The 27,493-nt window shown below is 38.8% G+C and overlaps 1 protein-coding gene across 1 annotated transcript in view; it reads left to right on the top strand.

Annotated features, from left to right (window-relative positions):
• The window catches only part of FGF9 (fibroblast growth factor 9), a 45,493-nt gene extending 33,617 nt beyond the window's left edge, over positions 1-11,876 (top strand). The window contains exon 3 of the mRNA XM_003414023.4: positions 7,540-11,876. Within this exon, the coding sequence (XP_003414071.1) occupies positions 7,540-7,785 (246 nt within the window). The 3' untranslated portion in view covers positions 7,786-11,876. The remainder of the gene's footprint in view (positions 1-7,539) is intronic.
• The last annotated feature ends 15,617 nt before the right edge of the window (positions 11,877-27,493 follow it).

Here is a 27,493-nt window from a genome sequence, read left to right as displayed (position 1 = left end):
GTATGAGACTACTGAACTCTTAACCATGATGAAAAAAATGCTGACTATAGATTATACGGTTTCAAATGGACTAATTCACTTTATTTTCAGGGTTGCCTAGAAGGATATATTATGTGTATATAAGTGAGGCTATAGTAGCCTTTGGGGCCCTGGTGGCGCAGTGGTTAAGAGCAATGGCTACTAACCAAAAGGTTGGCAGTTTGAATCCACCAGCTGCTCCTCGGAAACCCTATGGGGGCAGTTTTACTCTGTCCTGTAGGGTTGCTATGAACTGGAAAGGACTCGATGGCAGCGGGTTTGGTCTGGTTTTTTTGGTTGTAATAGCTTTTTAGGGGAAAGAGAGCAGTGTTTACTGAGCAGTGAAAATGTCAGTTCAATTTCTTAGCTGATTCAACTTTTTTTTTTTAAGGGATTTTTCATATTCTGAAGAAAACATGTAAAATGAAAACCTTTTCTTAAATACTGAAAACAGATTAGTGTCCCCTTCTAGGTTGTGATATCTCTATAACTGCAGAATTTTATTCATATTTTCTGTTTTCCTTCTCTCTCCACCGATTCCTCCCAAAAAATTAATAGCATTTTTAAAAATCATATTTTGAGGAAAAGAAAAGAAAACAGCCCTGACTCTCAGAAGAGTCACTGCCCTTATTTTTAAGCATACCATGTGAATGCCAGCCCTTTACCTCCTGAACCCTCCCTAGTGTCTGACCCCTATGAGCAACACCAGAAGTCATGCTGGTTGAGAGGATCTGGAGGAATCATACTGCTTAATGAAAAGCAGAAAAATAGAAGGTGGCCCCAGCCACAAGACTGCAGTGTCTCCAATAGGGCTCCTAGAAATGGCTGGCTTTAATGGCTTCATTATGGTAATAATAAGATCCTGAATATAGTAGCCCATGGGCAAATCATTTCACATCTGGGCCTCTCTCTCCCATGTACTAAACGGGAAAAGTTGAACTAGCTGTTTTGTAAGGCTTGTTCCAGTTCTAAGTAGTCATAATGTTAAATGTCAACAACCACCTTTGTTTATAGAGGGCTTTCTATGTGCTGGGCACTGTTCTCTGATTTCATCTTTGTAACAACCGTGTTTCAAGGTAGCTGTTAGTAACTTGCTTTAAAGATGAGATGGCGAGATTTACCAGTTGCCATGGATTTTGGCTTATGGCAACCGCTTACGTGTCTGAGTAGAACGGTGCTCCATGGGTTTTCAATGGCCGATATTTTGGAAATAGAGCACTAAGCCTTTCTTCCAAGGTACCTGTGGGTGGACTAAACTTCCAACCTTAGCTTAGTGCTGAGCTTGTTAACTGTTTGTACTGCCCAGGGAGTCCAGTGAGATTTAGAGAGGTTAAATATTTAGTTGCAATTGTCCAACTGCTAGTGAGGGGTGAGGTTGGGACTCGAGTTAGGCTTTTGACTCCAAGACCAGGCTCTTTACTGTTGTACCAACTAGCTATATTTTGCTGAGGTTACCCTGTGTATATTTTTATTCCAAGAAAGGTCATTGTGCTATAGCCATTTTGTGTATGCAAATGTAATATAAATTAGTGTATAACTCACGGTCCCAAAAGTAGGTGTTCTAATTTTTCAATAAAGATTAATTTCATAGTGCTTGTCAGGTGATATGATTTCCTGCTGAGAAAAAGAAAGCTTAGTTTAAATTAACATTGCATGTCCCTTGTAGAACTAAAGGCTCAGTGTACAAACCCATACTTCAGTTCATTTTATTAATTAAAAAACACACACAAGTTGTTTAGAAAACTTACCTAATTATAGCAAACCAAAAGCAGCCATTTTTAGCTAGGAATAATCTTGCCTGTGAGGAGAATATTTATTATACAGATGGAAGTAAAGACTGAAATAGCTGTTAATATCTTTAACATACTGTTTTTGTTTCATTAGTTTTAATAGAGATAAAAGAGAAATCACATTCAGCCTAATTGTCTCCACTGTGGGAAAGTGTTAGGTTGCTGTATGTCTACAGAGAATGGTACGCTAGGTTACATGTAGAGGGAGGTGAGAAGATGGCCTCTCTACTGTGTGCCATCCTCCACTTGCTGTGCAGAGCTTCTCCAAAAAAAAAAAAAAAAAAAACCACACACAATTGCCATAGGTTTGACTCTAACTCATGGTGACTTCATATATGTCAGAGTAAGGTTTTCAGTGGCTGAGTTTTTAGTAGATCGCCAAGTCTTCCTTCCAAGTCGCCTGTGAGTGGCCTCAAACCTCCAACCTTTAGGTTAGCAGCCAAGCCGTGTTAACCATTTGCATCATCCAGAGACTCCAGAGCTTCTCCTATTGTTGTGTCAACTCTGACTCATAGTGACCCCATGTGACAGAGTAGAACTTCCCCTTAGGGTTTCCTAGGCTGTAATCTTTATGGACACAGATCGCCAGCTCCTGCAGAGTTGCTGGTAGGTTCAAACCGCTGACCTTTTGGTTAGCAACTAAGCTCTTAACTATTGTGCCACCAGGGCTCCTTAGAGCTTCTCTAAAACCAAAAAACCAAGTACATTTCCAATGAGTTGATTCTGACTCATAGAGACCTTAGCAACTCATAAATGGGAGTAGTCCAGCTGTGGGTGTAGCTACAGATAACTTCTTACTTTTTGCAATTCATTTTGCTCCACAGCATTAGCCATCCAAAGTCTTCCCATCCTTTTTGCCATTGACTGATGCTTTGCTTTTTCTTTCTGCATTCCCCTGCTCAATTCATTTAGCAAAACTTCTGTCCAATGAGATCAATTTTGCTGGAAACCTATGCAGTGCTCTTTGATCACTGGGAAGAGTACCTGTGAGGACATACAGGCCCTTCTGCTCTGTTGAGTGTTTTAAGCCCCTGAGTTACTTGCTGTTGTTGTTGTTAGGTGCCGTTGAGTCGGCTCCAACTCATACTAACCCTGTGCACAACAGAGTAAAACACTGCCTGGTCCTGTGCCATCCTTACAATCGTTATGCTTGAGCTCATTGTTGCAGCCACTGTGTCAATCCACCTCGTTGAGGGTCTTCCTCTTTTCCGCTGACCCTGTACTCTGCCAAGCATGATGTCCTCCTCCAGGGACTGATCCCTCCTGACAACATGTCCAAAGTATGTAAGACACGGTCTCGCCATCCTTGCTTCTAAGGAGCATTCTGATTGTACTTCTAAGACAGATTTGTTCGTTCTTTTGGCAGTCCATGGTATATTCAATATTCTTCGCCAACACCACAATTCAGAGGCGTCAATTCTTCTTCAGTCTTCCTTATTGATTGTCCAGCTTTCACATTCAGTTCAAAATACCATGGCTTGGGTCAGACGCACCTTAGTCTTCAAGGTGACATCTTTGCTCTTCAGCACTTTAAAGAGGTCCTTTGCAGCAGATTTACCCAATGCAATGTGTCTTTTGATATCTTGGCTACTGCTTCCGTGGCTGTTGATTGTGGATCCAAGTAAAATCAAATACTTGACAACTTCAGTCTTTTTTCTGTTTATCATGATGTTGCTCATTGGTCCAGTTGTGAGGATTTTTGTTTTCTTTATGTTGAGGTGCAATCCATACTGAAGGCTGTGGTCTTTGATCTTCATTAGTAATGAGGCTTCCTCCAATCCTGATGCCCCGTTCTTCATATAGTCCAGCTTCTCATATTATTTGTTCAGCATACAGATTGAATAGGTATGGTGAGAGAATATAACCCTGACGCACACCTTTCCTGACTTTAAACCAATCAGTATCCCCTTGTTCTGTCTGAACAACTGCCTCTCGATCTATGTAAAGGTTCCTCATGAGCACAATTAAGTGTTCTGGAATTCTCATTCTTTGCAATGTTATCCATAATTTGTTATAATCCACACAATCGAATGCCTTTGCACAGTCAATAAAACACAGGTAAACATCCTTCTGGTATTCTCTGCTTTCAGCCAGGATACATCTGACATCAGCAATGATATCCCTGGTTCCACATCCTTTTCTGAAACTGGCCTGAATTTCTGGCAGTTCCCTGTTGATATACTGCTGCAGCCGTTTTGAATGATCTTCAGCAAAATTTTGCTTGTGTGTGGTATTAATGATATTTTTCTATAATTTCCACATTGAGTTGGATCACCTTTCTTGGGAATAGGTATAAATATGGATCTCTTCCAATCAGTTGGCCAGGAAGCTGTCTTCCATATTCCTTGGCATAGATGAGTGAGCACCTCCAGCACCAAATCCGTTTGTTGAAACATCTCAATTGATATTCCATCAATTCCTGGAGCCTTGTTTTCCACCAATGCCTTCAGAGCAGCTTAGACTCCTTCCTTCAGTACCATCAGTTCCTGCTCATGTGCTAACTCTTGAAATGGTTGAACATTGACTAATTCTTTTTGGTATAATGACTCTGTATATTCCTTCTATCTTCTTCTGATGCTTCCTGCATCGTTTAATATTTTCCCCATAGAATCCTTCACTATTGGAACTTGAGCCTTGAATTTTTTCTTCAGTTCTTTCAGCTTGAGAAACGCTGAGCGTGTTCTTCCCTTTTGGTTTTCCGTCTCCAGCTCTTTGCACATGTCATTATAATACTTTGTCTTCTTGAGACGCCCTTTGAAATCTTCAGTTCTTTTACTTCATCAATTTTTCCTTTTGCTTTAGCCACTCGACGTTTGAGAGCAAGTTTCAGAGTCTCCTCTGACATCCATCTTGGTCTTTTTTTTCTTCCCTGTCGCTTTGATGACCTCTTGCTTTCTTCATGTATGACGTCCTTGATGTCATTCCACAACTCATCTGGTCTTCTGTCACTAGTGTTCAATGCATCAAGTCTATCCTTCAGATGGTGTCTAAATTCAGGTGGGATATACTCAAGGTCATATTTTGGCTCTTGTGGACTTGCTCTGATTTTCTTCAGTTTCAGCTTGAACTTGTGTATGAGCAATTGATGGTCTGTTCCATAGTTGGCCCCTGGCCTTGTTGTGACTGATGATATTGAGCTTTTCCATTGTCTCTTTCCACAGATGTAGTCAGTTTGATTTCTGTGCATTCCATCTGGCAAGGTCCATGTGTGTAGCTGCCATTTATGTTGGTGAAAGAAGGTGTTTGTAATGAAGAAGTCGTTGGTCTTGCAAAATTCTATCATTCGATCTCTGGCATTGTTTCTATCCCCAAGGCCGTATTTTCCAACTACTGATCCTTCTTCTTTGTTTCCAACTTTTGCATTCCAATCACCAGTAATTATCAATGCATCTTGATTGCATGTTCGATCAATTTCAGATCACAGCAGCTGATAAAAATCTTCTGTTTCTTCATCTTTGGCCCTAGTAGTTGGTGCGTATATTTGAATAATAATCATATTAACTGGTCTTCCTCGTAGGCGTATAGATATTATCCTGTCACTGACAGTGTTGTATTTCAGGATAGATCTTGAAATGTTCTTTTTGACGATGAATGCAACACCATTCTTCTTCAAGTTGTCATTCCCAGCATAGTAGACTATATGATTGTCTGATTCAAAAGGGTCAATACCAGTCCATTTCAGCTCACTAATGCCTAGGATATAGAGGTTTATGCATTCCATTTCATTTTTGATGATTTCCAATTTTCCTAGATTCATACTTCATACATTCCATGTTCTGATTATTGATGGATGTTTGCAGCTTTTTCTTCTCATCTTGAATCGTGCCACATCAGCCACTGAAGGTCCTGAAAGCTTTACTCCATCCATGTCATTAAGGTCGACTCTACTTTGAGAAGGCAGCTCTTCCCCAGTCATCTTTTGAGTGCCCTCCAACAACCTGAGGGGCTCATCTTCCAGCACTATATCAGACAGTGTTCCACTGCGATTCATAAGGTTTTCACTGGCTAATGCTTTTCAGGAGTAGACTGCCGGGTCCTTCTTCCTAGTCTGTCTTAGTCTGGAAGCTCAGCTGAAGCCTTTCCTCCACGGATGACTCTGCTGGTATCTGAATACCGGTGGCATAGCTTGCAGCATCACAACAACACACAAGCCCCCACAGTACGACAAACTGACAGACAAGCGGGGGTTGGGTTACTTAAAGGACAAAAACAAAGAGGCCTGACTAACACTGGACTCATGATTGTGTCAAATTCTCTCTCTTCCTCCATCCTTTCCTCTCTTGACTTGCTCCACAATCAGTGGGAGTTAATGGGCACTACCCAGCTGACATCTATGAACTCAGCGTAGTAGATTATGATCCCACCTGTATGCATGGAAAAAGGCTGTCTGTACTCTGGGGATGTATAGTTTGCTGTCTGTCCTCTGAATCTGAATGAGGAAAATGGAAGAAAGTCAGATGCCCTTACCCGTTCTGCTGCCTTACTCTGTATGTGTACGTGTATTTGTTTTCTTGTTTATGTATGAGGTTGGGTGGGCAAGAGCTAGGTGAATGTTTTTAAAAAGTCATTTTGGTATATATTTTTTAAAAGTACTGTTTTGGAAGGCATCTATTTTAAGTTTTAATTTAGTGATGAAAAGAGCAAAAAGCCCACTAAATCCTGTTGCCTTGTTTCTGTAGGAGCCAGCTTGAAAGCACACATTTCTCCGTGCTTTCGGGATGTGATGTGTTGTTTATCTCCGATCATTGCTGCTCACGAGTAGCAACCTGTAGGCACCTAGGTTGTGGAGTTCAGTGGGAACCATGCTTCCATAAAGCTCCAGTGGAGGAGGGAGGAGCAATATATTTATGACAATGTGGCATTTTTCTGCCCTGGGGATGTAGGAGGAAGTTCAGCTCTTCTCTTAGCAGCTGTGTGCCTGAGAGGGAGGCATGGTGAGTTGGTGGGTGAGTGGGGCCTTCTTTTGTCTAAGTGTAAGGAAATTGGAGGGCTAGGATATTTTTTACTTCTTTGTACTCACACTTACTCGCTTAGTCATAATAGAGAGCATTCTGTGTTAAAACGTGGATTGAGGATTCTCCGCATCACGATTCCCCGAGCTGCCTGTTACAAATGCATGTTTTGAGACTTTCTAGATCAGAATTTTAAAGGATTGTAGCTCAGAAGTCTGCATTTTAAACAAGCATCCCAGGTGATTCTTCTGCACACTGAAGTTTGAAAACTTATAGAGTAATAAACCCTTCAGCCTAAGGGGTCGGAAAATATCTGACCTTTCTGATAACGTTGTTAATGTTGGCCTACTTCATAAAAAATATATATAAAAGATGAAGCAGGCATCTGAACTCTTGGCTTCAGCCAAGGCTTCCACTCCCAGGACGTTCACCATCCTTATTCCTGTAGTGAAAACAAGAATGGCCCATTACTTTTGTTGTCCTCTACCCCTTTGACTCATTCAGGTAATTGGCTTGTGGACTGAACAGATTTAGAAGGGAAAGCAGTGACTGTTCTTGAAAAGTATCTTCAGTTTAACTAGAAACATCCAGAATCTTTTGTGCCTTAGTCATTTTGAATAAGAAATTAGAATGTAGTTAAATTTATAAAGATAAGCAGTTTTTGCAAAATGAGTAAAAATCAGCATTTTCTCACCAGGGCTATATTGTATAGCAGTTGAATACTATGCGCAGCAAGTAGCTCATTTTGCAACATATTTATTTGTGTTTTCTTTTTACAGGAAAAACTAACCCAAGAGTGTGTATTCAGAGAACAGTTTGAAGAGAACTGGTATAATACATACTCATCGAATCTATATAAACACGTGGACACTGGAAGACGCTACTATGTTGCATTAAATAAAGATGGAACCCCAAGAGAAGGGACTAGGACTAAACGGCATCAAAAATTTACACATTTTTTACCTAGACCAGTGGACCCGGACAAAGTACCTGAACTATATAAGGATATTCTAAGCCAAAGTTGACAAAGACAATTTCTTCACTTGAGCCCTTAAGAAGTAACCACTATAAAGGTTTCACGCGGTGGGTTCTTATTGATTAGCTGTGTCATCACATCAGCTCCACTGTTGCCAAACTTTGTCGCATGCATAATGTATGATGGAAGCTTGGATGGAACATGCTGATTTTGTTCTGCACTTAAAGGTCGGTCCTCCTGGAGGATTGCCTATGCCCACTTGCTTGATTTATTGTGAAAGGAGAGGAGAGAGAGGTTGAGAGAGAGGGAGTGTGAGTGCGTGAGTGGATAAATGGGAGGGGGAAATTGAAGAGAGAGGAGAAAGCAGAGAGAAAAACAGCCTGATGCATGCTGGGAAATAGACATGCTTTTAAATTTTTGATCAGTTGTACTTCATCCTGTATCAGCATAGCTGCCATACTTCGACTCATCAGGATTTTGGCTGGTGGCCTGCACAAGGGTACGCTGCATTTACAAAGGCATGGAGGGTGCAGTCTTACTTAAAAGACTTTTTCAGTTAATTCTCACTGGTATCAGCCCAGTGAACCTAAAAGCAAAGACCTCTTAGTAAAAAAAAAGAAAAAAAAAAAGAAAAAAATTAAATTTATTTATAGAAATTCCAAAGGCAACATTTTATTTATTTTATATATTTATTTATTATATAGAGTTTATTTTTAATGAAATATGTACAGGCCAGATAGGCATTTTGGAAGCTTTAGGCTCTGTAAGCATTAAATGGCAAAGTCTGCTATGAACCTGTGGTAAATTCATGCAAGTAAATATAATGGTGCATGGATATGAGCAATTCTAATGAACCTAAATGTACTAAAGGCGACAATCGACTTTGTGCCCATATTATTGTAAACGTATGCACATCACTCATGACACTGAGTATTCACTCTCCAGACTGCTTGTTTCATAGCTTACCCCAGAGGATTAAAGATAAACTGGGTCTCGAACTTTTATCCTGTGTCTGTAATATTTCCTCTCTCATAAGTGACTTATTCCATCATTGTAACTTCACAGATACGGAAAATATAAGGGTTGGTATATATCCTACTTGTTTAAATCTATCGCAGAATATACCAAAGCTAGACAATAACTATGCTTTTATTTTAGTGGCTCTCCAGAACAACAGGAATAACAGCAAACATTGTACTGATTTAGAATTCTCAAAAAAGGGAAAATAAATAAATAAATAAATAAAGCTTGCATAGCACAGATTTTTTTTTTTTTTTTAAAGGCCAAGAATCAGATCAACAGGATCATTCTTGTATACTTTTATTTGCGTACTTGGTTATCAGATATGAAATTGTACAAGTACCATAGGGGTCATTGTAACAACTTTTATAGAAAATTGCTTTCAGCATGAACTGTCATAATACACGGTAATAGCACCCTTAAGGTAAAACCAAATGAAACTAATAAATCTTTATCAATAATGACAATGAGGGGGAAAGTATTATACTTGTTGACTGTGTTTTGTTTTTTAAAATGTTCTTCACAAGCGCTCAAATTTTTTAGAGGGGAGGTTACTAAAGAATATCTTTTACAAGGCTTTTATAATGTTTTATGCTGGAAAGCATAAGAATACATATTTCTTTAGTAGCAATAATTTTGGAACTTGCTCCTGGGCAAGGGAGACTATTTCTTACTATATACTAAGGAGAAAAGAGCCAAATTCTTAAAGCAATATTTAAAATAAAGGAATTTATAACCAATTCTCATACCACATAGAATACTTTCTAGCCCGTTAGGTTGGGAAATTGGAAGTGACAGTTAAAGAATGTGTTGGGATTTATGTAACTAATTTTAGAATTTAATATTCCAACTTTGTTTTGCTCTGATGCACGTTCTCCATGAAAAATAGAAGTATGTCACTGGCAAGTTAAAGCTGTTATGAAAGAGAAGCACATGACTTACTGCCATGAGCACATAGAACCTTCCATGGTCCACTTCCATGTGAAGTGTGTCACAGCACCCTCCTTCTGATGGGCAGAGAGGAAAAATGGCATCTAACATTTGGAATTAAGAAATATTTAGTGGGGAGAGGCCAGAAGCAATGTAAAATAGCTGATTTATGGTAAAGGTCAGAATGTCCTCTTCATTTATTTTCTTGGGATTTTTTATGTTCTAAACGAAAACCACATTTAATCCAACAAGTAGTGTTCTTATTTATTATTTAACCCTTTGCTGCTACGGAAATGTGCACAGATTCAGGCTTTAGTTTTTCCAGAAGGCATTTAATTTTTTTTTGTTTCTGGGGGGCTGAAAATGTTAAAAATCTGACCACAAGGAAGAATCAAGTTTTTAGAATGTTATAGGTATGATATTTAGCACCGAAGAAATTGATTTCAGAAGACAGCTAAAAGTAATCTTGAGGTAGTGTGAGAAGCTAGATAATCAGCCTAAAAGAAAAAAAAATATTGTGAAAAGGACTATGATATCCATGCATTCCTAGAAGATTGTCACTTTAATGTCTACATTTGGAGTTCATTTTGTTTCGGTACCTTTTTTTTTAGGAAAAGCAAAATGTTATATACTTTTGGCAATTGATACAATAAACTGTAATGGTCTATAAATAAATTAATGCAGACTTATGCAATTTATGTAAATAAGCATTTTCCGGAGAGTAGATGGCTCAGGGTTCAGTGTGGGCATTGTCCTGTGGAGCAGTCGAGTGTGTCGTCTCTGGCGCTCGTAGGTTTGCATCCAGTTCTTATCCTGAGACTGAAAACTTCGCCATGGCAGCCACGAGCTACTGTGGAGGGAGTGGCTCCGGTTGTCACAGACGGATGCCCTGGCAGCCAAACCATTACCATGCTGGTGCCAACACTTGCACCTCAGTCAGAGACTTACTGGGCATGACTGAACCGCCATTTCTATCTGTCAAGTGAGTGTCCCCAAGCAGTGTTGAAGGCCACGCCGGGTCGGTGTTGGGGACCCTGCCCTGCCAGGTCCTGCTCTGTAGATAAACGAATGGCTTCAGTTTATGGTGTTTTCATTCTATTTCATCTCATTAACACTATGACATTGTGTTATTTACTTGATAATCTGTAATTGTATGTAAATACATACAGGATTATGTAATTTGTGTAAATACATAATTACAGACTTTTGAAAACTGGTATTTTTTACTTGATGTCCATTTTGAAGCTGCTTCAGATTATGTGCCTACATGAACCAATGGAATTTTGAAAACATGCTCTCCTTGGTCTTACCACTGTTGCGTGTGTGTTGAGGGGATGGGGAGCAGGGGCGCTGGATGGAGTGGGGAGGAACAAACTCATCCAGATGTCTTGTCTTTTCTGTAAGCGTTAGATGAAGAAGCAAGTGATCTTCTGGGATGGAGATTTATGAATTTATAACCAGCAAAACGCTGCGTGTGTGCTCATTTACGGGGATGGGTGGAAGGACAAAGGGGTATTGTCTAAGGTCAAATTCTGTTTGCTGCCTCATTTGACCTTGAAATGTGCAGATTTAGATCTGTCTGCCTTTCGTGGTCACTTGCATGAAAGAGTAATGAAATGGTGGGGCAGGGAATATGCCAGATGGATTCAAAAGATATATTAGCTACCAAGTCCCTCTTGAGTATGTGTTATACATGCTATAACACATTATCGATAGACATTTCAAATTTCAAAATAGATATTTTATCATTAAAAGTGGAGTGGTGAGGAATTAGAAGACTAAGTTCCGCCTACCTCCTTCCGTATAGAGCCCAGCATTTAGGAATTCAGTTTTGAACATTGGACCCTGGCCACAAAAGGTTTGGTTGTAAATGTGTGAATGGTGGGTCATGAGTGCAAGTTCTACCTTTCAGCCTCTCTGGCTGCCCTTAGGTCTTCTGGAAGCATTTTGATATAACCTTTCCTTGACCAGGGAGGAACTCGCAGACTGTCTCTCTACACTTTTCTTTGGAAAGAAAGTGAACAATGATCCTGCTGCATATTTTTCTTCTCGCTCCCACAACAGCTGTGGTGACCAGGCTGAGAGACTGAGCCTGGCTCTAAGGCTAGATAGTCATTGTGAAGGTCATGAGGGAAGCAAGAAAAACACCAGAAAAGAAGCCTCTTTCCTGTTTTGGTTCATAGTAGATGATAAAACTCTTACCTAGATTTTTCATTATTCTTCGACTGTTTTCCAGCTTACATCTCAGAAAACACTTTACAACATAATTTTGATTTAAAAATATTTGTAGGTCTACCAGATATCTCAATAGGCCTTTGCAAGCTGTGCTTGTACTGTCTCTTCCTTTTCTTTTTTCCTGCCCTCTTTTTGTGGTTTCAGTTATGATTTCCATTGCTGTTAGTGGATTTAGCCAGGAAAATGTGATGGTGGGAACTAAGGAATCGAAAAAGTTGTGTAATGAGAACATTCAGAGATGAACAACTGGTTCTGCCCTCCTTATACAAGGGAAGAGCAGCCATTATTGAAAATGTTCGTGGCCCAGTTTGGAAAAACTTGTTTTTAAAAACACTAATGTCGGCTTTTTTATAACTACTTTGTGGGATGTTACAAAACATTCTGTAAGCTCCACCTGGCTGTTGCCTCTGGCTTCCAGTGTATGCGTACGTACTGGGCTGGTAAATGACAACCTTGTCGGACTTCTACTCTGGAGTACCCGGGTGGTGCAAATGGTTAATGTGCTTGGCTGCTAACTGAAAGGTCGGAGGCTTGAGTCCCCCTCCCCCCACAGAGGTGCCTCTGAAGAAAAGCCTGGTGATCTACTAAAAAATCAGCCATTGAAAGCCTGATGGAGTACAATTATACTATAACACATGTAGGCTCGCCATGAGCTGGGGTTGACTTGACAGCAACTGGTTAGTTCCCACTTTGTTAGTCTGTGAAGACATTAGAATTACAAGTGCTCTTTCAGAGGGAAGCAGTACTCCAAACTTCTCTTTATATTTGTTGACCAGTCTTTCCTTTCTCCTTCCCATTTTTCTTCTCCTCACTTCCTTCTCTCCTTCTTTCATCCTTTTATGTGGGGCTGGCATCAGTGGTAAAGGGGGCACAGTCACTAAGGGCGCACAGAGCTTAAACACACAGGCATTGTAGTACTTGTAATGGACACTGTGGTAGGGAAGATTCTGGGGGCTGCGAGGATAAGGTACACCCAACTCAGGCTTATCAGGGCCCAAGGTAGTGTGGTATAAGCTGAAATGCAAAGGATGAGTAGGGACTATAGAACAGAGAATTGCCTACGTGCTGGCATTGTAAACATGTTCAGAAAGTGCTTTGTGCTTCCTGGATTTGGGCTCACCATTTCTTCCACTGAAGTTGCCCCAATGTGCCTGGCAGAGCCTGAGAAATAGGGTGCTCATTGACTGGTGGATAAGCATTGGTTTTGAAGGGGTTCCTACCCTTGTGGTAGGGAGTTGCTTCATGGAGGTGATCAGACCACATTTTTGGGTCTGACCAGCTCTGTTGCCCTGTACTTACCTGTCGCCAGGAATGGATTACCAAATAAGCAAACTTCACATTGAAATTGTGCATACAGTTTAGTAAGTAAACCCATGAGTACCTTGCTTACTGGTTAGTCCACCCCTGCCTGTGACCACGTTCAGAATGCTCTTTTGTTACTCCTGGCTTCTATCCAGAGGAAGATGACCCTACTGGTTTTTGTGAATATTAGCCAAAACCAGTTGCCATTGAGTCAACCCTGACTGAAGGAGATCCCATGTGTGTTAGAGCAGAACTGTGTTCCATAGGGTTTTCAATGGCTGATTTTTGGAATTACTTCACCAGACCTTTCTTCTGAGGCATCTCTGGGTGGACTTGAACCTCCAACCTTTCTTTTAGCAGATGAGTGTTTTAACTGTTTGCACCAGCCAGGCACTCATTATGAATATTACTTACTTTAATCCCCCCCCCACGTTTACCTCATGTCACAGCCAAAATCTGCATTATAATAACAATTAAAATGTAGGATAATAAAAGAAGTGGAAATATAGTATTTAAAATATCCACGTCATTCTTTCAATAAATGCGTATTGAGCAACTGCTGTGTAACATGGAACAGTGCTGGGGAGATAGTAGTGAACAAAACAGATAAAAATCTATCCATGTGTAGCTCACATTCTGGTCTTGTTAACTTATAAACCAACGTATATAAACACGGATACTCTTTTAGGTTACTATGGGATTGGGATGCCCGCATTATGAGGCAATTGGGACAACTTTGGCAATATTCCATGAACTTCATCTGCCTTCAACTGTTAGAAGCATCCCCATTCAAATCATCAAATATGATGATATGGATCCTTTTGGTAGATTAGCTCCTTGGCAGCAAATGAGTTTCTTTTGAAATAAACATAATGGAACCCACGCTGTTTTTTTTTTTCTTGAGAAAATCCGAGGGTAAATGCAACCAAAATCAAAACCAAAAGTTGATCAATTGTAGGTTTGTGATATCTTTTAAGGGCACCGGAGCTCAGTGAAGCTGACACTTACTGGTGTGAAAGAACCAATGAAACTTTGGAAAATGCCTAATCTCCCCCACGAAACCTACCTCACTGAAATATAAATGGGCACATAAGCATAGTTTAATGCCAGAGAGATGAAATTATATGTTTTGGTTAGAGGGATAAAATCTTTCATTTTGTTGGTCTTCACCAGAATTACAAATCTGTAGTTAATCAGCCTCTGGCTTGCTTGTGGCTTCCTTTGGTTTCCTTTTCTAGTTACAAGGGTAACATTACTTCCCCTCTCTTGGATCTTCCCTCTCCCTACCCCACATTTAAAGAGTAGACATGTTTAGGCGCATGTCACGGAATAAGTAGAACTGACAGATTGTGATGGATTGTCTTTAGAATTTCCCCAGAAGAGTTTTATGGTCTTAAATTTGGCTTAGGAAATGAGGGTTAATGGAATCAGAGCAGTATCCAAAGCAGGGCCTGTTGGCAAGAAAAGAAACTCTCCATCCTCCAGGACCTGCATCATGCTTGCCCTGCGTGGCTAAGGCCTCAGGGCAGAGTGTTCCTCTGGCCTCTGCAGTACCATCTAGAGAAAAGATGAGGTTTTTGAACGACTCTTCAGTAAATAGATGCAAAACTAGAAGTCAGGTCATTTCTTCTGATGATCTACTCCAAAGAAACAGCTTTAATTTTGTGGTGACTCTACTGTGCCTATATATATGCTTCCTGTCTCTTCCTTTTGGAGTATTTCCTACACAAGCATGCTGAACTCTGCCATTGCCATCTCAGAGCTTTCATATTGTTCCAGATTCAGGATGCCTATCTCTTTTAAAAATTGTTGGATGGAAGAGTTGTATTGTAGTAACAATGCTCCCTGTTGAAGCACATGAATTAACCTGCCTGAAAATAGTCTAGTCACATGCATCTCATAACCCAGAAGCTGCAAGCAGATTTTAGTGTTCTGGCCCTATTCTGGTTCCATGTGGTCCTAAATGTATTCTCAAATCATCAGTACCTTGTAATCACCAAACTGCTTCTCAAATGAGTTGTTCTATGTCCTAATGAGCTGGTTGCTATGGACACATTGGCAGTGTACATATTCTTTTCAAATATCAGAAGCTCAGGTTGTAGGAGAATTAAAAATAAAATACAAATAAATATTATTTGTAGTTTGGATGTACTATGTTCCAGGGGTTATGAAATTAGAAACGGAATTATTAAAATTTGTTTTCATATACAATATGAATATGTACTGACCCATCTGACTTAAACCTACCCCTTGTGGAAGTATCATGAACTAATTGTCATGATTTTTTTTTGGTTTGGTTTCTGGAAAACTCTATACTAATATTTATTTGTTACTTTTCTTCTTGTCTTCCTTATGGAAAACACAACTTCTTCTTGGGGAAGTGGACTGGGCTGTGATTTAAAGCAGAGCACCATCTCTTTAACGCAAACACTTTGAATAGTAGATTATGCCATTTGGAACTCTTCTACTGTTTCCCATTCAACTGAATGCTCAAAATTGTGCTGAAAAGGATCACTTTTTTTGTTTGACTTTGAATTGAAGAGTGTCTTTGAAAAATAAAACATGCATAAAGTCAATATGATGTAATATAGCAGGCCTTTTTGACATGCTTTGTAATGAATGATTAGTTCTGTATTTTTAGTTCAGCAGTTAAGTTTCAAAATTCCTGTGCCTCTGTTTTTATCTCAGAAACACGTGACAGCTTGTCACAAAGCTATTTAAGTTGGAGCCACACCCAATGGTTCTGAGCACACTCAAGAAACTATATTAAGGGCCACAGGACAAATGTATGAACAAATTACAAACCCATTCTGTTAGTTACTGCTCTTTAGAAAGGGATTGGGTACTGATTAGTGCACGAGTACAAGGAAACGACCCAAGAATGGGGAAAGAATCATCCTAAAGGAGGAGAGGTAACAGTGCTTGGTGCTTACAAAGGGTCAGAAATAGGGTCTATTCTTACCAGTCACACTACAGAATCTCAACAGTCACAGATTATTGGGTGGGGTATGCATAAGGGTCTTGCCTCAATATGGGAAACAATTAGCTCCAGACTAAATACTATTCCAGTCCCACCTCACATTTACAAAGCAACACCTAAAAGGATCAAACTATTTCCAAGTAACTTAAACTCATCCAAGAACAAAGCTCAAGAATATTTGTAGGAATAATAATAATAATAAATCCAGCATCCAGCAAGGTAAAATTCACAATGTCTGGCATCCAATAAAAAATCACCAGATATGCAAAGAGGAAGGAAATAGAACCTACTGTATTTTTGATGAGAAAAATCAATCAACTGAATCTGATCCAGAACTGACAAAGATGTTAGAATGAGCAGAAAAGGCATTAAAATAGCTATTATGACTATATTCTCTATTTTACAAAGTTAAATATAGACACGGAAGATATAAAAAATTCAAATTGAACTTCTAGAGATGAAAACTACAGTGTGTGAGATGAAAAATACCATGGATTGGAGTAAGGGCAGTTTAGACATCACAGAAGGAAAGATAAATCAATTTGAAGTCATAGCAAAAGTAAAATAAATAATTGCCAGGAAATTTCCAATTTGATAGAAATTATAAACACAAAATTCCAAGATGCACAATGCACCTCAAACATAAGAAACATGAAAAACAATACAAACAAACATATAGACAAACTACATCAAGACACAACATAATCAAATTTGTTACAATAAGTGGTAAATAGAAAATGTTAAATGCATCTGGGGCTCAGTGGGAAAACACAAGTTACTTCTAGGGACAAAGTTAAGGATGACACCAGAGTTTTCATCTGAAACAATGTAAGCAAAAGGACGGTGAAGCAACATGTTCAAAGTACTGAAAGAAAAAAATTTGTCACATTAGAATTGTATACCCAGTGACAATATATTTAAAAAACAAAAGTGAAATAAAGACATTTTCTGGCCCATGAAAGTTGAAAGAAGTCATCATTAGTCAATCCACTAAAAGAAATGTTAAAGGAAATTCTTCAGTCAGAAGGAAAAATTCTTCAGTCACACGGAAATATAGATTTATACAAAGGAATGAAGAGCACCAGAAATGATAATGGAAACGTAGATAAATATGCAAGGTTTTTTCCTATATTCAAATCTCTTTAAAGGATAATTGATTCTCTAAACAAAAAGAACGGCAATGTAGTGTTGGATTTATCACACACGTAAAAGTAAACTATATGACAGCAATCACGCAAAGTTGGGGGAAAGAAATGGAAGTATATTATTGTATGTATCTTATAGTATGCGTGAAGTGGTATATTACAATAAGTTAACGATGTGTGGTATAAGCCCTAAGTCAACCACTAAAATAATAGAACAAAGAATGATAACAAAATGATAGGTTTAAACCTATCCATACTAATAATCACATTAAATATAAATGGTCTAACCACCCTAATAAAAGGCAGAGATTGTCAGACAAGATAAAAAACAAATCAAACTATATGCTGTGTACAATAAACACACTTTAAAATATAAAGACACAGGTAGGTTAAAAGTTAAAGCATGGAAAAGGATATGCCATGCTATCATTAAAAAAAAAAAGCAGGAATGGCTATATTAATATTAGACAAATTACACAGCAAAGAATATTACCAGGGGTAAAGAAGATCATTTTATAATGATAAAGGGACTAATCCACCCAGAGACCATATAAATCCGAAATGATCATGTACCTAGTAAATAAAGCTTCAATATGCATTAAACAGTGATAATAGACAAATTCATGTTATAATAAAAAATTTCAATATCCCTCTTTCAATAATTGATAGAACAAGTAGACAAAAAAATCATTAAGAATATAGAAAATTTAAACAACACTATCAACCAATTTGACCTAGTTAACATTTATGGAATACTCCACCCAACAACAGCAGAATGCATATTCTTTTCAAGTGCACAAGGAGTATTTACCAACATAGGCCATATTCTGATAGACCGTAAAACAAATGCCAATTAATTTAAAAGGATTAAAGTCATACAAAATATGTTCTCTGATTACAATGGAATTCAACTAGCAGAAAGATCTCTGGGAAAATACCCAATGCTAGAAACTAAATAACATATTTCCAAATAACCCATGGCTCAAAGAATAAATTAAAAGTGAAATGAGAAAATATTTGGCATTGAATAAAAATTAAAATGCAACATACTAAAAACTGAGCAACACTGCTAAATTAATAAGCCTTTGCCAAAATGATCAGGAAAATAAAAAGAAGACACAAATTACAGATATCAAAAAGGAGATTTGATGTCACTACAGATTCTACAGTTATTAAAATACAAGGAAGGTATATTTTGAACCACTGATAAACTCAACAACTTAGATGAAATGGACAAATTCCTTGAAAGACAAAATCCACCAAAACTCACTCAAGAAGAGACATAACACGAATAGCCCTATTTTTAATAAATAAATTGAATTTGTAGTTTAAAAACCTTCCCACAAATAAAACTGCAGGCTCAGATGTCTTCACTGTACCAAATATTTAAGGAAAAACAAATGCCATTTTAAGATAAATTCCTCCAGAAAATTGAAGAGAAGGGAATGCTTTTTAATTCATTCTGTAAGCCCTGATACTAGGACATTATAAGAAGAGAAAATTACAGACCATTATTCCTCATCAACATAGATAAAACATTCTACATACAATTCTAGCCAACTGAATCCATCAATACATAAAAAGAATAATACAGGATGCCCAAGTGGGGTTTACCACAAGAATGCAAGATTGATTTAGCTACTGAAAATCAATCAATGTAATTCATCATATTACCAAACTAAAAAAGAAAAAACATAGTATCATCTCAATAAACACAGAAAAACAAACAAACAAAAAAGCATTGTTTGACAGAATCCACCAATAGTCTTGATAAAGCTCTCAGCAAATAAGGATATAAAGAAACTCCTTCGACTTGATAAACGTGCCTATGAAAAACCTACAGGGAACATCAGAGTAAATGGTTTACTCTTAGCATAAGGAACAAGACAAGAATGTCCACTCTGATCACTTTTATCAATGTTGTACTGGAGATAACAGCCAGTGAATAAGGCAAGAAAAAGGAATAAAAGGTATTCAGATTAGAAAGGAACAAGAAAAACTGTCTTTTTTTCATGGAAGCCATGATCATTTACATAGAAAATTTGATGGAATCTACAGAAAAGCTGCTATAATTAAAAAGTGAGTTTAGCAAGGTTGTAAGATACAAGAACAATATAAAAAAATCAATTGTATTTCTATATATTAGCAAAGAAAAACCAGGTATTTAAATAAAAATACCATTTAATATGATAAAAATATAAAATATTTAGGGATAAATACGACAAAAGATGTGCAAGATCTATATAGCGCAAACTACAAAACATGGTGGAGATAAATATGGAGATAAAATAAATGGAAAGACATACCGTGTTCATGTATTGTTATGATGTCAACTTTCCCCAAGTTTGTTATGATGTCAACTTTCACCAAATTAATCTATAGATTCAAGGCAATTCCAATCAAAATCTTACAGGCATTTTTTTAAAGAAAGTGACGAATTCATTTCACCTGGAAATGCAGAGAATCTAGAATAGTCAAAAAACTTTGAAGAGTAATAAAGTTGGAGGACTAACACTACATGAGTTCAAGACATTATAAAGCAGCAGTAATTAAGACAGTGTGGGATTGGTGTAAAGATATGAAAATATATCCATGGAACAGAATACAGAGTCCATAAATAGATCATACATGAGGGACAACTAATTTTCAACTAAATGCAAGAAGAAGTCACTGGTGAAAGGGCAATTTTTCAACAAATGGTGCTGGAACAATTAGATATCCATATGCAAAAAGTGAGCTTCCATCCATACCTTGCACCATATAAAGAAATTATCTAAAAGTGGATTATAGATTTAAGCATATAACCGAAAGCTATAACATTTCTCGAATTAAACATAAAACAAAAAAAGCCAAACCCATTGCCATCTACTTGATTCTGACTCATACTGACCCAATAGGACAGACTAGAACTGCCCCATAGTGTTTACTAGACTGTAAATCTTTACGGAAGGAGACTGCTACGTCTTTCTCCCATGGAGCAGCTGATGGGTTCTAATTGCTGACCTTTTGGTTAGTAGCCAAGCACTTAACCACTGCACCATCAGGGCTCCTTTTTGAATTAAACACAGTGGAAAATAATTGTGACTTTGTGCCAGGCAACCATTTCTTAGATATGACATCATAAGCATGATCTTTCAAAGACACCATTAAGAGTGTGAAAAGCCAAGTCACAGACTGGAATAATATATTTGTAAATTATATATCTGATAAGGGCTCGTATCCAGAACATATAAAGAACTCTTAAAACTCGAGAAGATTAACAATCCCACTAAAAAATGGGCAAAAGATTTGACAGACACTTCACCAAAGAGTGTATGAGAATGCCAAATAAGCACATGAAAAGATGCTCAACTTCACTGCTTGTTTGTTATTGTTGTTGTGTGCCATTGAATCGATTTTGATTCATAATGACTCCATTTGACAGAATAGAATTGCCCCATAGGGTTTCCTGGGCTTTAATTTTTATGGGAGCAGGTTGCTAGGTCTTTCTCCTGTGGAGCTCCTGGGTGGGTTTGAACCGTCAACCTTTCAGTTAGCAGCAGAGTGCTTAATCATTGCACCACCAGGGCTCCTCATTAGTGAAATGCAAATTAAAATCACAATGAGATACCGTTAACCAAAAACCTGTTGCCATCAAGTCGATATGACCTTATATGGACAGAGTAGAACAGCCCCCATAGGGTTTCCAATGAGCATGAGTTGGATTCAAACTGCCAACCTTTTGGTTAGCAGCCATAGCACTTAACCACTACACCACCAGGGTTTCTGATACCATTACGCACCTATTAAAATGACTAAAATTAAAAATATGATCACGCCAAGTGTTGAGAATTTGGAAGAACTGGAACTCTCATACACAACTGGTAGGAATGTAAAATTTTTGGAACACTTTGGAAAACCCTTTGGCAGTTTCTTAAAAAAGTTAAACATATGCCTACCATATGGTCTAACCATTGCATTTCTGTTTATGTACCCAACAGAAATGAAAGCGTATGTCCATACGAAAACATATAGAGCTTTATCTGTAATAGCCAAAACCTGGAAAAAACCCAAATGTCCTTTAACAGGTAAATGGATAAACAAATTATGGTATATCTATATAATAGAATACTGCAAAGCAATAAAGAGGGATGAATTACAGAAACACTGCAGCATTGTGAAGAATCTCAAAATAATTGTACTGAGTGAAAGAAGCTAGACAAAAAGGAGTACATACTGTATGATACCACTTTTAAATAAGATTCCAGAAAATTAAATCAAATATGTAGCTATAGAAAGTAGATCAGTGATTAACTGGAGATAGGGAGAGAGGGAATTCAAAGGAACATGATGAAGCTTTTGGGGGTGATGGATATGTTAACTATATTTAACAGCTGTATACACATATCAAACTTATCTAACTATACGCTTTTGTGCAGCTCATTGCATGCCAATTATAAATAAAATTTAAAAAATTATAACATAAAAGATGTAAAAAATGGTACAAACAGCGTTGACCTCACAGTTCAATCATCTGGATAAAATGGATTATGGATGCCAGTGTGATCCTGGTATGTTGAGGAGACCAAAATATGTCAGTTTTCTTACAACTAGTCGGTTGCCATCAAGTTGGTTCTAACTCATGGCACCCCATGTGTTGCAGAGTAGCGCTTACCTCCATAGGATTTCCAAGGGTGTGACCTTTTGGAAGCAGATTGTCAAGACTTTCTTTTGAGGGGTCTCTGAGTGAGTTTGAGCTGCATCCTTTCAGTGCTTGACGTTTTGCGCCACCCAGGAACTTTTACAATGACACTGAATCTATTTAACCTGATATTTTTCAATCAAGGCACAGCTCCTCAAAAACAACTATAACAAAAAAAAAAAAAAAAGAGAGAGAGAGAGAGAAAGTGAGTTGTCATTAGGTGCCATCGGGTTGGTTTCAACTCATTGTGACCCTATTCACAACAGAATGAAACACTACTCGGTTTTGCACCATTTTCACAATCATTGTTATACTTGAGCCCATTGTTGCAGCCGCTGTGTTAACGCATCTAGTTGAGGGTCTCCCTCTTTTTCATTGACCTTCTACTTTACCAAGCATGATGTTCTCCATCCAGCAACTGATTCCTCCTGATAACATGTCCAAAGTATGTGAGACAAAGTCTCTCCATCCTTGCTTCTAAGGAGCATTCTAGATGTTCCAACACAGGTTTGTTCTTTTGGTAGTCCACGGTACATTCAATATTCTTTTCCAACATCATAATTCATATGAGAGAGAGAGAAAGAAAGAAAGGAAGGAAGGCAGGCAGTAAAGAAGGAAGTAAGGAATAAAGAAAGGAAATTGTAGGAGAATTCAGAGAAAGGGAAATAATACTAGAACACCTTGTTTACCACTTTCTAAAATTCAGCTATTTTGACAGAGGTGCTCTGGCAGAGAGAGGCAGATGAATGGGGGGACTGGGGAAAGCTTTTCCTGATGGTGACAGCTGATAGGGCCTCCACCCCAATTTTAAACCAAACTTCTATGTGGCAGGAGAAGGGGGAACACTACACCCTTCAAAGGAGAAAGTGGCTTGACTTAAAGGAGAGGTGGAAGCAAAACAAAAGCAACAAGAAAATCAAGTCGACATGATATAAGATAGCATATCTTTTTGGCATGCTTGGTAATGATTAGTTCTATATTTTTAGATCAGAACAGCAGTTATGTTTCAAAATTACTGTTCAGCTGTTTTTATCTCAGAAACACATGACGGCTTGTCATAAGGCTATGTTGGGAACCACACCCGATGGCTCTGACACACTAAAGGAACTATATTAAGGGCCACGTGACAAATGTATGAACGAATTATAAACCCATACCATTAGTTAACGCTCTCTAGAAAGGGGCTGAAAATTTGAAACAAATGCCAGAATTCAGACGTATGCTGTGAAGTTCATTAGAAATCAGAGGGAGGAATTGATATAACTTGTAATACGCTGACTGAATTACCCATTCCTAGGATAGTAGGCTTTGTATTTAAAATATGACACAATGATCAAATTGTAGGCTATTAGGTTGTTGTTGTTGTTAGGAGCCATTGAGTTGTTCTGACTCATAGCAACCCTATGTACAACAGAATGAAACACTACCTGGTCTTGCAGCATCCTCACAATCATTGCTATGTTTGAGCCCATTGTTGCAGCCAGAGTCAATCCATCTTGCTCAAGGTCTTCCTCTTTTTTGCTGACCCTCTACTTTACCAAGCATGATGTCCTTCTCCAGGGACTGGTCCTGCCTGATAACATGTCCAAATATGTGAGACAAAATATTGCTATTCTCACTTCTAAGGAGCACTCTGGCTGTACTTCTTCCAAGAACGGATTTGTTCGTCAATATTCTTCACTAACACCGTAAATTAAATGCATCAGTTCTTCTTCAGTCTTCCTTATTCATTGTCCAGCTTTCGCATGCATATTGGTTGATTGAAAATAACATGGCTTGGGTCAGGCGCACCTTAGTCCTCAAAGTGACATTTTTTCTTTTTTTTTTAAACACTTTAAAGAAGTCTTTTGAGGCAGATTTGCCCAGTGCAATACATCATTTGATTTCTTGTCTGCTGCTTTCTTGGGTGTTGATTGCAGATCCAAGTAAAATGAAATCTTTGACAACTTCAATATTTTCTCTGCTTATCAGGATGTTGCTTACTGGCCCATTTGTGAGCATTTTGTTTTCTTTATGTTGGGGTGAAATCCGTACTGACGGCTGTAGACTTTGATCTTCATCAGTAAGTGCTTCAAGTCCTCTTTACTTTCAGCAAGAAAGGGTGTGTCATCTGTGCATCGCAGATTGCTAATGAGTCCTCCTCCAGTCCTGATGCTGTATTCTTCTTCATATAGTCCAGCTACTTGGATTATTTGCTTAGCATACAAATTGAATAAGTATGGTGAAAGGATACAACCCTGATGCCCAACGTTTCTAATTTTAAACCACTCAGTATCCCTTTGTTCTGTTCAAATGATGGCCTGTTTGTCTATGTTCAGGTTCCGCATGAGCACAATTAAGTGTTCTGGAATTCCCATTCTTCCCAATGTTATCCATAATTTGTTATGATTCACACAGTCAAATGCTTTTCCACAGTCAATAAGGCATAGGTAAACATCGTTCTGGTGTTCTCTGCTTTCAGCCCAAATCCATCTGACATCAGCAATGATATCCCTCATTCCACATCCTCTTCTGAATCTGGCTTGAATTTCTGGAAGTTCACTGTCGATGTACTGCTGCAACCACTTTTGCGTGATCTTCAGCAAAATTTTACTTCTGTGTAGTATTAATGACATTGTTCGATAATTCCCCATTCTGTTGGATCACCTTTCTTTGGAATCAGTACAAATATGCATGTCTTCCAATCAGTTGCCCAGGTAGCCGTCTTCCAAATTTCTTGGCATTTTAGAAGAGTGAGAGCTTCCAGAGTTCGTCTATTTGCTCAAACATATCAATTGGCATTCCATCAATTCTTGGAGCCTTGTTTTTCACCAATGCCTTCAGTGCAGCTTGGACTTTCCCTTCAGTATCATTGGTTCTTGATCATATAGTACCTCCTGAAATGGTTGAATGTCGATCAATTCTTTTTGGTATAGTTACTCTGTGATTTCCGTCCACCTTCTTTTGTGGCTTCCTGCGTCATTCAGTATTTTGTATAAAGAATTCTTCAATATTGCAACTCGATGCCTGCATTTCTTCTTCAGTTCTTTGGGCTTGAGAAAGGCCAAGCATGTTCTTCCTTTTTGGTTTTCTAACTCCAGGTCTTTGCACATTTCATTATAATACTTTGTCTTCTTGAGCCCCTCTTTGAAATCGTCTGTTCAGCTCTTTACTTCATTATTTCTCCCATTCACTTTAGCTATTCTACATTTAATAGCAAGTTAGAGAGCCTCTTCTAACATCCATTTTAATCTTTTCTTTCTTTCCTATCTTTTTAATGAACTTTTGCTTTCTTCATGTATGATGTCATCCCAAAATTTGTCCAGTCTTGGGTCGTTAGTGTTCAATGTGTCAAATCTCTTCTTGAGATGGTCTCTAAATTCATGTGGGATATATTCAAGGTTGTACTTTGGCTCTCATGGACTTGTTTTAATTTTCTTCAGCTTCAACTTGAACTTGCATATGAGCAATTGAAGGTCTGTTCTGCAGTCAGCCCCTAGCCTTGTTCTGACTGATGATATTGAGCTTCTCCATTGTTTCTTTCTGCAGATGTAGTTCATTTGATTCCTGTGTATACCATCTGGGGAAACCCTGCTAACCAAAAGTTGGCAGGTCAAATCTACCAGGCACTCCTTGGAAACTCTGTGGGGAAGTTCTACTTTGTCCTGTAGGGTTGCTAAGGAGTTGGAATTGACTCTATGGCAATGGGTTTGGTTTTTTGGTTTTTGCTCTACCATCGTGAGGTCCACATGTATAGCCATCATTTATGTTGCTAAAAAAGAAGGCATTTGTGAGCGGGACAAGATGGCAGAGTAGTCAGATGCCTCTGGTGATCCCTCTTACAACAAAGACCCAAGAAAACAAGTGAAATGATTATATATATAACAAGCTCAGAGCCCTGAACATCAAAGGCAAAGTAAGAAAAAGAATTGAGCAGCAGGGGGAGGGAGAGACAGTTCAGAAGTGGAAGGGAGTTGCCAGACCTGACTCCATGGGAACCCTCAGGAACGATCCCCTGGAGCAACTGCAGCAGGGCTGGCAGTAGCATTCTGGATGCAGTTTCCTCAGAGAGAGACAGTGAGCTGCACAGCTTACACCTCTGGAACCAGAGAAGAACAGCATTTTCAGCAAAAGCTAACTACTTGCGTTTATTTTACCACACCCCAACCCCCAAGCCGACTTTGGTGGCTGTTGATTTCACTAGGCCTGAGATAGGTTCTGCTGTGTGCCCTGAGCCATTCTCCCAGCCTTGGAGAAGGGATAAACTAACAACTGGGGGTAAAGATAATCTGCAAACTCCACTAAGCTGGGGAGCTCAGGGCAGAAGTGGCTCCTGTCCAAGCAAAACGGTCCACGGAGTTTGAATACCTTTCACCCCTGCATGATCCTGTGGGGCCCATTTCAGGAGAATAGGCCCTTGTTGGCAGACTGCAACTGTTTCAGCTGTGCAGTGAAGAGGTGGGTTTCTGATGTTTGACACTGCTTTGCCTATTAAACAGGGTCCTTACCTATCCACATCAGGGGCCTAAGGACTGGTGGCTCCACTCCTGTCACCTAACCACCCTTGACAGGGGTCCAAGGATAAGTGGTACCTCATGGTCCTTACAACCAAAAGCATTGGACGCCCATGGTCCTGCTCCAGAACCCACCCACCAGTGTGCTCTAGGAAATAAGGATGCGCTTTCCTCACAGACACTCAGGAGATGGTTGTCAGCCCCCTGCCTTGTTCAGAGCGTGATCCCCTGCTGCAACCAGGTACCTGTGCCTACACCAATCACCCCTGCACCTCTAAGACTGTAGGACAGAGCCTGTACCTCACACTTGATGACCAACTACCTAGACACGGGAGCTGAATCCATACAACAAAAGTGAATGGACTCCTAGGCTGATATACCTGATAACAGCTCTAGCCATCTGGTGACAGGACGTTAGAGCTTCAATGGCAAAAATAATCAAGCTGGCTCATTCAAGCTACCTATTTGGGCATATCAAAATAAAACAAAGCAAGAAGCTAGGATACAGTAAGCAAACATAAAATAAACTAATACAGTAACTTATAGATAGCTTGCAGACAACAGTCAATATCAAATTACATAAAGAAGCAGACCGTGATTGCTTCAACAAGCTCTAAAAACAAAGGATCAAAGAATCTTCCAGATGAAGGAGTATTCCTGCAACTACCAGATGTAGATTACACAAGATTAATATATAGCACTCTTCAAGACATCAGGAATGAGATCAGGCAAAACTCAGAACACACCAAGGAACACACAGACAAAGCAGTTGAAGAAATTGAAAAGGTTATTCAAGAGCATAATGAAAAATTTAATAAGCTGCAAGAATCCATAGAGAGACAGCAATCAGAAATACAGAAGATTATCAATAAAATTACAGAATTAGCTCAATAGAAAGTCAGAGGAGCAGAATTGAGGAAATGGAAAGCAGAATTAGTGAGACTGATGATAAAACACTTGGCATCAATATA

Source organism: Loxodonta africana, chromosome 23 (assembly GCF_030014295.1).
Source record: "Loxodonta africana isolate mLoxAfr1 chromosome 23, mLoxAfr1.hap2, whole genome shotgun sequence".
NCBI classification, from domain to species: Eukaryota; Metazoa; Chordata; class Mammalia; order Proboscidea; family Elephantidae; genus Loxodonta; species Loxodonta africana.
The sequence above is the reverse complement of the archived record's forward strand: the minus strand, read 5'-3'. Positions and strand labels throughout refer to the sequence as shown.